The 13,026-nt window shown below is 37.3% G+C and overlaps 1 protein-coding gene across 2 annotated transcripts in view; it reads left to right on the top strand.

Annotated features, from left to right (window-relative positions):
* Positions 1-13,026, top strand: part of RFTN1 (raftlin, lipid raft linker 1) — a 95,409-nt gene that overhangs the window by 6,346 nt on the left and 76,037 nt on the right. For both annotated transcript variants that reach the window (XM_057377427.1, XM_057377426.1), the window contains exon 2: positions 4,089-4,244. In XM_057377427.1, coding sequence (XP_057233410.1) covers positions 4,100-4,244 — 145 coding nt within the window. In that variant the 5' untranslated portion in view covers positions 4,089-4,099. The remainder of the gene's footprint in view (positions 1-4,088; positions 4,245-13,026) is intronic.

A 13,026-nucleotide genomic window follows, 5' to 3' on the forward strand; every position in this document is an offset into this window, starting at 1 on the left:
ATTTGCAATCTAAGTGAGTTTGTGGACAGAATTAGTTTTTCTGGCATGTGTAGTTGTAAAAGCCCGTAGCTAAATCATCATGTAAGTGGTTAATGTTCTTCATTAAATGTTACTTTTTCAAGGTTGTTTTTTTCTAAGTGTAGAACTTCTAAGTTGATAATTAATTCCTACATTAATGAAAAAGAAAATGTTTATCTTAGAACCTACTGCAGAGCAAAAATAAATTGAAAATTTGGCAGTGTCTTTGAAGGATTGTTTTTCAATTTACTAAAAAGTGAGTATTAGTGATATTATTTTGGTTTAATGAATGAAAAGCGGAATTCACATGCAGGTATGGAGAGCCAGGATAGATCTATRTAGTATGGTAACCTTAAGCTTCTCTTACTGCTAAATAATACACCTGCTTAAAAAGTGCATTGAAGTGCWTTTATATTACTTTGAATGCATCAGTGATGAGCGTTTCTTACAGCAGTCTTTGTAACTGCAATATAGAAAATTAAGAAGGTGAATAACATCCTGTTGACAGCTAGATTTGTAACTGAAAAGCAAGGAGATATTTTCAGACGATGGTGGGAAGACTCTGAACAGCACTAACTTTGCYGCAAAGGAAAGGAAGAGGGTAATAACTGATGTTAAAAGCCTTTGAAAGGTTTTAAAGCAAGCTGTCCCAGAAGGATGTTTGTGGAATAACTTTGAGCAGAATTTGGTGATTGAGTGATGACTTGTGATACACACATCATCAGTATGTTTGAGAAAACTTTAAGTATTCCTACATCTCTGGAATTATTTTTGTACTTCGATTCTTGTGCTAAAGTAGGAACTTTATTTTTTAAGATTTGTTTTCTAGTGCTGTAGCACTTGCATTCTAATTACTGTGGAGAAGATTGTGATGTTGTGAAACCTAATTTTTTTCCCTGATCTCTCTTTTTTTTTCAAGTGAAAGCATCTTTTTTCATCATCCTTTTCCATATGCATGCTTTAAGTAACATRACTGCCTATACTTAATGAAATGTGAGGAAGCATTGATCTTCAAGGATRCTGATTGAAGTTTTAGCTAAACAGCAGAAAGGTGAAAATCAGTCTTCCAGTAAGCAGTTACTCAGGGAATTAATACAAAAAAAGCGCATGTTTTCAGTCCATTCCCAAGTGGGCAGGTAGCTTGTGCTGAATGGCCTGTGGGTTGTTTCTGTTTGCAGAGGTCATTGCTCACATGGGCAGTGAAGGTGAAACAGTTTTTCTCTAAAAGGCTGAGAAAACATTTGTTGGAGAGGCACAGGAGCRTGACTGTGGCTGCTGTTGGAAGTACAGGCTTTTATTTTCTAGCACTTTCACCCCAGTTTGGGAATGAATGCAAAACTGTCTGCRATGTGAAATGCGGAGTCCCCAAGGCCTCCTTCTGCAGCCATCACAGTCTAAGAGKTCTGTGGATTTCAGACTATTTGTACAACTAAAGGTTGCAGGCATTGCMGCGTAATGACCTCTGAAATGGAATTTTTTCCTTATGAAATGCTGTGCACTTACGATGTGGAAGAATTACTGGGCCATTGCTGAAACAAAAAATTTGGTACACTTGCTAACACTTACTGCTCCCTTAATTAATCACTAGCAGAAGTATACTGCTAGATGTGTCCCATTATAGTTCATGGAAAAATACCTAGTGTCTTGTTAGRCTTATTAATATGCAGCATACGTTTATGTATTAAAATAAATAACATTTTAGACTGAAGCAAGTAATGTGGCACAGGCAAAAGAAGAAACTGGTGTATATATGAAAGATTAATCCTTTAATGGTGATAATTGTCATTACCAAAAAAAGGAAAAGTTGGAAAGTATCACTTTGGGAACATAAAAAGATCCTGAGGATTTTTATCCTTAAATTTGAAATAAAAAAAATTGAGTCTGCAAACCTCGATTTCACTGATATAAATTGCTAAAGTAATTTTTATGTTTCTTTCAAAATGATCAGGGAAGGTTGTTTTCTGCTATATGAATCCACCAAATATTGAAACTGCAGGAATACATACAACACATCATCCTTTTTYCTCAATGCTACAGGTCTTTATAGCAAATGTTTCTTCTGCTTCCAGGTTTTGTGTGATTAGATATTTACCATGGTACTTTTTGCAAATTTGATGTGTTGTTCAGTCTTACTTTGATCTATTTATTAGGGACTTTGCAGGAAGATGTAGGTGTTCATTTATGGACTTTGCACATGGTAAGAAGGTGGGTGTTATTGTTGAGCCCAGAAAGACTTCCAGCTCCTTCTTCCAAGGGTGCTGGAGAATGGGTGAGATTATTACTGAGCAGTAGAAGTGCAAAGAAATAGAGCAAAATTATGAGGGATGAGTYGGAAACTTCTAAGTTAATTGTGCTGGGTAAAAATCAAGAGAAACAGATTCTTTGCTAGGAAGTTGACAGTGAACTGTGAATGTGATGATTCAGCTGTGAATGAYGATTTTAGGTACAGTAGGTGTATTATTTGCAATAGAGACAGGGAAGTATCAATGTTATTTTCATAAGCCTTGTTAAGATCTCATTTTGAGCATATGGCCACCTGTGTTCATGTAGAGAAATGAGAACAGTGATGCAAATGACAGTGAGTGGGGTGACWAAGGAGGCAGAGATCCTGTCTAGGAAATGGCAGAAAAGGACTTGAGTGCATTTGTCCTAGCAGAATACAGCGAGGGATTTGTTAACTACCAATAGTGATGATTTTATAAGGAAGTTTGAGGGARGGACAACATTTGTAAAAGTTAAAGCACATTTTATAAATAAAAATGTAGATGATTTTCTGCAAGTAATTTCCAAATACATTGGGACTGGAAATTTGACTTAACTTTCTAAGCTTTTGGGGGATGGAGCTGTGGCATAAGCTTGCAAGCAGCTCTCTGGAGATGGTGAACCTGAAAAAGGTTTTCATTTTCCGCTTAAGGTTTATTAACTGTCAAGGTAAAGGCAGCCCTAAYCTGTGACTGAACTTTCTCAGGTGCTTACTCCTTCTTGTCTGTCAGAGGTTGCGGGGAGCCTGTGCTGCTGACCTTCCTGATGCTCCATGCAGTGTGTCTACACTGAATGGATCCCATGCCTTAAAGTGTTTGGGGTGGCCTGTGGGAGCCACTCTTTGTTACTGAACATTTATTCTGCATTTCCCTYCCTGCCCCCAGTGCTTGAGTTTCTCCACGTAGGCGGAGGCAGGATGTTGGGTGAAAAACTTTAGGTGCCTACCTGGTGTGTCTTCATACTTGTGTTTTTCATACTTCCTGCTGGTTGAAATAATTTGCCTCAGCCCGACCAGTGTTGTTGAGAGGAGTTAGAGGGTTTGGATCATCTGGATATTTTCACCAAGTAATTCTTCCATTGTTTCATACTTAGATGAGCTGTAATGTGCAGGATATTGAGAAACATTTAATGTGCAGCAGGAATTGTTGTCAGGAATAATCCTTTAAAGTGCTGTGAACTGGCAGCTTATTAAAGAGGAATAGGTTTATCTAGTGCAGTTCTGTGGTCAGGTACCTCTTCTKTTTTGAAGACAGATTCTGTAAAGTGCCATTATTTCTTAAAAAAATGAGATGGGAGGAAGTGAGGTTGTTTTGTAAATGCAGGTAGGTCTCTAGAGAGAGAACTTACATTTTCCATTGAATTGCAAAACTGGATATTAATTTGAATGTTATAGAGATCTGTGTAAAAGTTRATACTAGGTGCTCTTTTAGTAACTGCATATATAGAAATTGTTATTAGGTTGACAGCGTTAATATTAACAAGTTATTTTGCATTTTCAGTTGCTTTTTATAGCAGAGTATGTGTCTTCCAGAGTGTACTATTGAATACATTTGAAAGATGCAAAATATATACATTGAACTGTCAGTTTTCCAATAAAATAATGGTATGCCTGAGGGTAGATATGAATAGTATATACTTAAGTTACTATCTGAGTATTTATTTAATTATATGATTTTACGTGTAGGTAGCTTGTATTTAAAAATTAAAAACCTGCATAAAATACCAGTGTGGGACATGAAACCAGAAAGGAAAAACTCAAAATCAACCATGTTTATTCATTTTCCCTTTTCCTTGCCCCTTTGTATCAGGAACTGCTGAAATGGGTTGTGGATTGAACAAACTAGAGAAGCATGATGAAAAACGGCCTGGTAATATCTATTCAACTTTGAAGAGGCCCCAGGTAGAAACGAAGATAGATGTTTGCTATGAATATCGATTCTTGGACTTCACGACACTAAATGATAGTAAGTRCACAATATTTTTCTTTAGATTTCTTTATTCTATTAAAATAAGTGTGTTAATTGTTCATAATGTTTTGTCTTCTGTTTCTTTTACGTTAGTGCTTTGTCTCCAATCATATTGTTCCATGCAGATATCTTACGGAGAATTTGTTGTTAATTTTTAGCCTTACAGCTAATTATAGGTTATCAGATTTTAGGTTGTTTTACCCTCCCTGTTTCATTTGTTTTGTTTTACTGGATTTTTTTTGTTTTTTTACTCTGATGTGGACATTTTTTCCTTAATTTGCATTTTACCCAACTTTCATATGGTAAAGCAATTCAGGTCTGCAAGGTTATGTACTTTAATGCTCTTTTTTTCTTCCTGCCCTTGTGCTCTCTGGGCTCTGTCAGGGGCATTTTGAGAGGATGAAGTTAGTGTTTTCAGTTTTGATAACTTGCCATAAATAACTCCTATGYGGTTACAGATACTTAAAGGTGCACCCATGGAGGTGGAGACAGGATTGTGGGAGACACTGAGGACCTAAAACATCAAAGGGGTGAAGATCCAGTCTCACGCAATTTTTTATGTGGTTTTTTTTCTCCATCTGAAATAGTCTTGTTTTAATTCTCACGACAATCCATAGATAYTCCATTTTTTTCCTTCCTGATTGACATCAGGCGTCTCTGCCAGTATTGCTCACACCATYGCCTGTGCCCTCTTTCACTGCAGAATTAGCCTGTTCTACAAGCAGTACTCCTCACACCATTTGGGAATCTGAAGCTTGAGCAGAAGGCTGGGACCTGCTTCTTGCTATATATAAAACAACACAGTACCAAAATCTGTTTGAGCTGGCTGGCAGGGTGCCAGGTAGAGCCTCTGTGCTCTTGCCCTGCAGTGTGCTGTGACTCCTCTTGTTTTGCAAGTCAGGGTCAAAGGGAAAGCCAGAGTGATGTCTCACATGGTGTGAGACAAAGAACTGCTGGTGTGTTGCTTGATGAGACACCTTGTGCAACACAGCATGTCAGCCCAGAGTAGYGGGAATTTGTTGGGTCTTACAACCTGCTGCAAGTAAACTTGGATTTGAAAAAACGAGGTTTGGAATAAGTGGTTGGACAGGACTGTGCTCTTGCAGGCAATGGAAGAGTTGAGAAATTTTGTCTCTGCACTTTTGAGTGCCTGTCTCCTGTATTTGTGTTTTCTTATGGTTTTTGATACACTAATTGGGATGCACTGCTGTTTTTGAGAGCATGAAGCAAATGGTAGARGAATTCTTTGCATGTTTATGTATTGCAGTTGTTTCGACATTTATGTATTTTTATTTCAAAGTGAACTGTTTATGTCCTTTGATAGTTTGACAGCTTTTACTGAGATGTACTTCAAGTTGTGTCATTAGCAAAAATGAATTAATATTGAGGACACACTTCTGTGGGCTTTTCTGGAATATTCATCACTATTTTGTCTGACTGTATCGTGAAGTTTAACATGTGCATTCTCCTGTTCTCTCATAAAGTCTCATCTGTGGTATCTATGGAGGAAGAATCAGTACTTGTGGCAGCAATGTAGCTTGCATCAGATGCAGAGGATGTCTGGTAGAGAAAAAAATTGAACCCAGGCTTTCCAAGTCTGATTAAATGTATAGGTTTGTTGTGAAGCATACTTGTATATATTTTTCTTACTCCCCATACATTGTTACACTGTGATGTCAGGAGGCATGGTTTTAAAGAGACTGTTAGTGGAAGTATTTCTATCAGATTCTTTGGCCTGCCAAATAACATAAGCTCTCCAGCTCTTGTTGAGTTCTGCTTTGGCGTGTTATATCCCCATCACTCCAGATTCTGAAGATGTCAGTGGATAGGCAGATGTGTAGGGGATGGAGCTGTTTTTCCTTCTCTTTTTCCCTGGTATCACCTATGACTATGTGATCTCAGATTGGCAGCTCCCTCCCTATTCTAGTCACTGGCTGTGTGAAGGCTCACGTTGCACTGTGTAGTGTTATGATGTTCCAGGTTTTTGTCAGCATCACTGGTTCATTTATGTTTTTGCTGAGAAATAACCTCTGCAGATAACCAGAGTTCACAATAAGTGTTTCATCTATATCTGTGCGGATTTGGAGGCTTCTAAGAATGAAWTKCTCCTAGCTGTGTAAAAARAACATTTGGATTGTGAAGTCTGTCTTCTGTGAATCTACTTTAGCCCCTTCAGYGTGTGTATATATCCTGACATCATTTTTTCCTCAGGTTTTCTCCTTCACTGGATTTTTAGAATAAGCCATGTTAAATTATGAGTGTCTACGGAGTATTTTATTGTATTCTTATACAAGGCCTTATTTATAAGACTAGTGAGCCTGGCAGGGCAGACAGCTCTGTTTTTCTCTGGAGCTTTTCTATAGCGTTGATTGCTCTGATAACTATATCTCCCACAAGTGTTTCATCTTAATGGTGAGAAGGATGTGATTATCTCCATGTTGCAAGTAGGAGCTAATTCACGGGTTGCTGCCGGAAGTTKTCCAAGTTCTTAGCATTTCATCATGTGTTCCACAAGCAGCTCTCGTTGACTTGAGACATTGTGGATGCTGGTCATATTTGCAGTTTAGAACTGCATGTATTTGCAAATCTGATAGTCGRATAATCAGAGATCAGTTCCAGAATGTGGCATATGGTCAAACTGCAGTTTGTCTGGCAGCTAGGCGGATGTCAGTTTTTGCAGCTATATGTGGGGAAATACTGCTCCCCTCTCTTGTCTCCTATCARCTCTGTGAATTGACTTAACTCATGTATCTGGCAGGTTACACGGGTTTTTTGTTTTATTGTATTATCCTCTGCCATATCTGTGTCTTGTGGAAWGGTCTGAAGAGTGCCAAAGTTGGTAGAAGTATGTTGTCAGAAAGAGAAATAGGACTACTTAAATCAGCTCACACTATTATGAACTCACCCAATCACAGAATGAGTGAGGTTGGAAAGGAACACAKTGGGTCCTCTGGTCCAATATCCCTGCTCAAGSAGGGCCATCCAAGAGCATATGGAKGTCTTGAGTATCCAGGCAGTTCTTGAGTATCTCCCATGWAGGAGGCTCCAGAAGYTCYCTGGGCAACCTGTTGCAGTGTTCAGCCACACACAGTAAAGAAGTTCTTCCTCATATTCAGGTGGAACTTTCTGTGCATCATCTTYTGCCCGTTGTGTCTTGTACTACTATTTGGCACCACAGAGGAGACTCTGGATCTGATCCATTGTCTTGACATCCTCCCTTTAGGTACTTACATGCTTTGATGAGGTTCCCCCTCAGTCATCTCTTCTCAAGATTGAACAGGCCCAGCTCCCTCCACCTTTGCTTGTAAAAGACATGCTTCAGTCATCTTAGTTGCCCCCCTCTGGACCCGTTCCAGGAGCTCCATTGTCTCTCTTGTACTGAGGAGCCCAGAACTAGACACAGCCCTCCAGATGTGGCTTCACCATGGCTGAGTAGAGGGGCAGGATCACCTCAGTTGACCTGCTGGGAATGCACATTTCTTTAGCATCGCTCTGTTGAAAACAGGGATAAAATACTGTCTTGATGATCATTTTTCCRGAATGTTAACTAGAAACTTAACTTCACTTGATTGCTGTCTTTGGTTGCTGTTTACCTTCTGACTTACACAGCTAAAAGAATATAAGGAAATATYCTCCTTTATTACATTTTTTTTATTAATTTCTTAACTTCTGCCTTGTTTTGCACTGATGCAGATGTCCAGTGGAAAATGGTGTTTGATCAATTACTTAAGTACTATATAAATAATGCATAGATGCAAAAGACAGAATTAAGGTTRGGTTGCAAGTATAAGCTTCATTTCTGCATTTCTCAGTGATACAAATTGATTTACTTGAAAGTAAAGTGTCCAGGGAAAGATTTTCCAAGCTTTCAAGGAAGGCAGGCTACGAAGAACCCATCAATTTCCCTTGTGTGCCACAACACTGATAATCCACATGGTTCTSCAGAATTAAAATGGTTAGATTTGTCACTGTCCTTTACTTTTTGAAAAAGTGTGAAAATAGCTATCAGCAAAGTGTTATCTAATACAGATTGGCACTTGAGGAGTTAGGGGCACTTTGCTAAGATATTTCAAACTTAAAGTGGACATGCTTGTTTTGAGCTGTTGGCTTTACCAATCTGCTGATGAGGCTGATCTTTCTTGTTCCCACTAAGGTGGCTTCTTCCAAGAAGTCACAGTCTGTCTTCCATGTTGTCCCTTGACAGTGTCATCCTGTATTCTATTCTTTAGTCATCTGTACTGTCCAAAGGCCATAGGCTACTCTCTCTCTCTCTCTCTCAGGTGATACTACACCAGTTTTCACCCAAATTAAATTGATAAAATTATTACACATTTTTACTTGTGAAGAAGACATTACTATGTTTGTGAATTGGGTGGCTCATTGCTGGTTCGACGAAATGTCAGAGGAAGTGCAGAGGAAGTTGTCTTTTCACTGCCTTAGAGACAATACTAATGTTAAGTAGCAAAGACTGAATTTTATAACAATTAAAAAATCAAGGAAAATCGAAGATAGTTGTAGAAAACCTTTTGCTACAAAATTGAAAGAGACAAATTAGGATCTACTCTCTATACTTAAGGCCTTTACTGAAAAAAACCCCAAAACCAAAAGGTTGTATCACCTTTCTAAAAGTAAAAAACTGTATCTATTTTGCCTCCCTCTCATTATCAATAAAAGGAGATGAATAATGATCATGTTGTACCTTTCCTATCTCCAAGTTCTACTGGAAATAAAAGGCAAATGGTGAGCAAAACCTCAGGAGGATGTGCTGACAAATGAAACTGTCTTAATCTAAAGTAACCATGATTTCAGCTGTGCCTCCATGTGGTAAGCTGGTTTGTTTTGTTTTGTTATTTTGTTGGAAAGAGAAATATTTCAATAATGTGCATTCCTTCCTTGCTCTTATCTGATCTGCTTATTTTGGAAAACTGTACTTGCAGTGACACATCATACAGAAACTAAGCTGACTTATTCAGCSTCTATTTCTTTTCTTTCAACTCTTTGGTTATAGTGACCTTCTGARAAAAAGCAGGAATCTGATAGTAATTTATCTTTTCACTTCTTGGAATAGTGTGGATTTTTTTGGTATTTAGGGGAAATTTTTTGACTGACTTGATTGAACCTTTTTTTTTGTTTTCTAGCTTTGCTTTACATTCCTGTAGTAATTCATTGGCCTGATGAGTTACGATAGGTTTTGGCATTGAATAAAGTTGGCATGAAACATATGCTAGCCATGTGATGGGAATGGAATGGGGTATAAATTTYTTTAAGTGGGGAAATGCTATACTCTGAACAAGCCATTTGTGTTATAAAATCACTAAAATCCAGATGTTTTGATGGAMTGAAAAATAGCAATACTTCACATGTCCCAAAGAAATTTTTAAGTTATAATGTGAATGCATGAACATATGTTTTTTATCCTGATTGTCAAGAATTTGTCTCTTTTGTAAAAAAAAGAAAATCAAAATGAAGAAAAATATTTAAAAGTAGGGTTAACAATTTTATTCTAACATTCCCACCACATTTTTTGTTTGAGTGTTGTAAATGTTGAAGTCTAAGGAGATGTATTTTACCAGGACAGTACTCCCAGTGTAACAAATTTACTACATGCATAAAAATTCCTTATTTGAAGCATTTTGGTGTGTGTGTATATATATATATATATATATATATGTATGTATGTATATATATGTATGTATGCATATATATATATATATATATAATATAAAATTTGAGAGTGTATTTATCTTTCAAGTTCTGACAAGCATATGGATACTTTACCATCATATTTTAGAGCCAGTTATGCTGCTCAAGAAACACTTATTACAGTATTATTGAAACTGCTATGGCTGGGCTTTTGATTTTTATTGTTTTTTTTTTTTCTAATAGAAGACAAAGGTTAATGGACCTTTATAGAAGACATTATATTAAAATCAAYAGTTAAGAATATATCCATACTGAAGTTTTCTGTAAGATTAAATTTCAGTTGTGTATAGCTTTAAATTAATAGAAACCCCCTCAGTTTTCCCCTTGAAGAAGGGAAGAAATCTGATTCAAAATTGGAAGCGTCATGCACTGGAAAGTGTGCAAATAGGGGATAGAGAAGGATTTTTCCTGTAAAATATGTATGCATTTTAATCAGGGAATTCTTGCTGTAGAACATGCCACTTGTTGTTGACCTCAGTGCTTACCATCTCTTCCTACTGGAAATTTTTATATTATATTAAGCTGTATTTGTGCCTGCTTTCTGTTTCACTTCACCATTCACTTGGGAAAAAAATCAAYCCCAAACATAAAAAATAAACAACTCCAAGCAAGTGGCCGTGTGACTGAAAAAAGAACAAAACCTGCAACTCTGCATTTGCAGGTGTTATTTGATTTAAGACTAGTAAAAGCTAATATTTCCCCATTGGTTAAGTTATTTAATTTTGTTTTCATTTCTGTAAGCAAAAGAACATAAATTAAATTAGCATTTGAGTTTTGTATTTCAAGTTGACCAGGCCTGTTACCACCATTTATTCCTCAGGAGTGATGAAATAAAATTAGCACTGCAAAATATTGTTAGGTTATTTAYGAGATTTGATAACTTGAACCAGACTCTGTATAGATCGCCTATAAGTGACTAAAACAATACTTCAGAGCAGATTAATATGTAATAGGTTCAGGGCAGAAAGATGATGAGAGAGGCCAATGGATTGCTTTTGTGTAGTCCAGATTCTGCTAATACTTCCCCTTTATTAAAGCTTTGTCCATGTGCATATCCCATTCAATTTAGTTTGATTATATGCATGTGATGCAAAGAATCAGTGTAAGGGTTTTTGCTGGATCTGGGCATCAGTCCTTTCTATTAATGCAAATATGAAGAAACAGAAAGGCAAGCCAAAAAAATTCATTTCAAGTGATTTACAGTCTGTAGCAATACAGAGTCACAGAATATTCTGATTTGGAGGGGGCCCCCAAGGATCATTGAGTCCAGCTCTTAAGTGAATGGCTCATGCAGGGATCAAACCCACAACCTTGGTTTGTTCCAACCAACTGAGATAAGCTCCAGTAACCCTTCAAGATTTGCCACTGTAAGTCACAGCAAAAGGAAATGTTCCTGCTGTAGCAGTTTATAAAACTCACTTGCGTKTCTTGGGAAACTTGCAATTTGACATAAAAGGAGCATTCCATATGTTACGAGTTTAATAAATGCCATAAATTACATCATAAATGTAATTGCTGGAAAGAGTCGTTAGATTTGAACTTTACTGTTTTTTAAATAAGGATGCACGACTGTGAGATGTATTTTATCTTCTAAATGGAAGCTCTGCTTTTCATAATTATTGTATTTGGATCCCTGTTGTAGTAGACTGCATTCACACACTTTTTCTTCTGACATGTATATATATTCTGTATCTGTACATCAGTGAGGTGTGCAATACACGGACGCACATATGGATTGTATTTTATACACATATATTGAGACGGGTAATTCCTGGGAATATGAGCTTTCAGTCACTTAAATTTTGCTTTATGGCTACACTTAATTACACCACAACAGAAAAAGAATTATCTAAAGTCCAATGATGACTGTGACAAAACTGGAGATAAGTCCTGGGCAGTCCATTGTGCTGGTGGCTAGATCATGGCCTTCAAAGCACTGTTCTCAATGAATCCAAAGCAAGCAGCTAGTCAATATTGTGAATTACATCTTCTTCGTATTTTAACAGTTGCATACCTGCAGAAAATCTGTACCATTCACATAATTTCAAATGAAGAAAAGCCTAAAGTTTGCTGGCATTTCTTGTTCCCTCAAGATCCAGCTATCCCGTGATACTGCTATTTTGTTTTGGAGTAATACATTATAGGCTAGATGAAACCTTAGATACYGTATGGTATGTATATTAGAACATCTCAAATATATTCAAGAATATGAGTATGATGTGTTTTGGACCTGTATTTTCAACTTATTATTGGAAACATGGTTTTCTTTTAGATGCTTTTATGGAATCTCAACCCAAGKACATCTTGTGATATCATAGCTACTCTTTCTGTGTGGATTCTGTTTGTGTATTTAGACAATGGGTGTGTGTGAAATAAAAATGGACTAGGGTGGGAAGGAACATCGGCAGGATGTTCTATTTATACATGTTTCACATTGTCAAAAAGTATGTGCCACAATAGTCATGTTGGTGCTAACTTTCTAGTCTTCATCCATGAATGAAGATTGGGTTCCTATAATACTCCATTCTTACCATGCAGTCATTGATTTTATCTACTGTGTTAGCTCAAAGTTCTCATTGACATAGTTACTGAGCTCTTCCAAGAGATACATTCCATACATCACATTTACACAAATGTTGTAATTCACTCACGTCATGGAAAAGTACAGATACTGTCTAAAAAGCACTCTTAGCTTCCAAGAAACCTTTTCTTTATATCAGCAACTCAGGAACTGCACATGATCTTTCTGAGTGGCTGTGTCTTTTCTTTGGCCTCTGGCTTTGCACATTTTTTCAGTCTTCATGTGGTTTCCATCCTGCTGATGCTGTTCAGGAGCCAAGGAGCCAGACTTGGCAGTCTGCAAGGCTGGCAGACAGGCATTTCTGACGGAATGGTGAAATTCTTTAAGCCACAGGGGCCCAATCCTGTTTTCTCCGAAGCAGAATTTCCCCTGTGTGTTTAACTGGAGCAGGAGATCACTGTAACTTCAAACTTGTGAATGCCTCATGGTTTGATTATGGGAGAAAAGTAATTAGGACTCATCTCTGAATCTGCTGAGTTTGCTACAAATGTTGGT

This window comes from Malurus melanocephalus, unplaced genomic scaffold (genome assembly GCF_030028575.1).
Source record: "Malurus melanocephalus ecotype Western Australia unplaced genomic scaffold, MMel_1.1 scaffold_315, whole genome shotgun sequence".
Classification (NCBI taxonomy): domain Eukaryota; kingdom Metazoa; phylum Chordata; class Aves; order Passeriformes; family Maluridae; genus Malurus; species Malurus melanocephalus.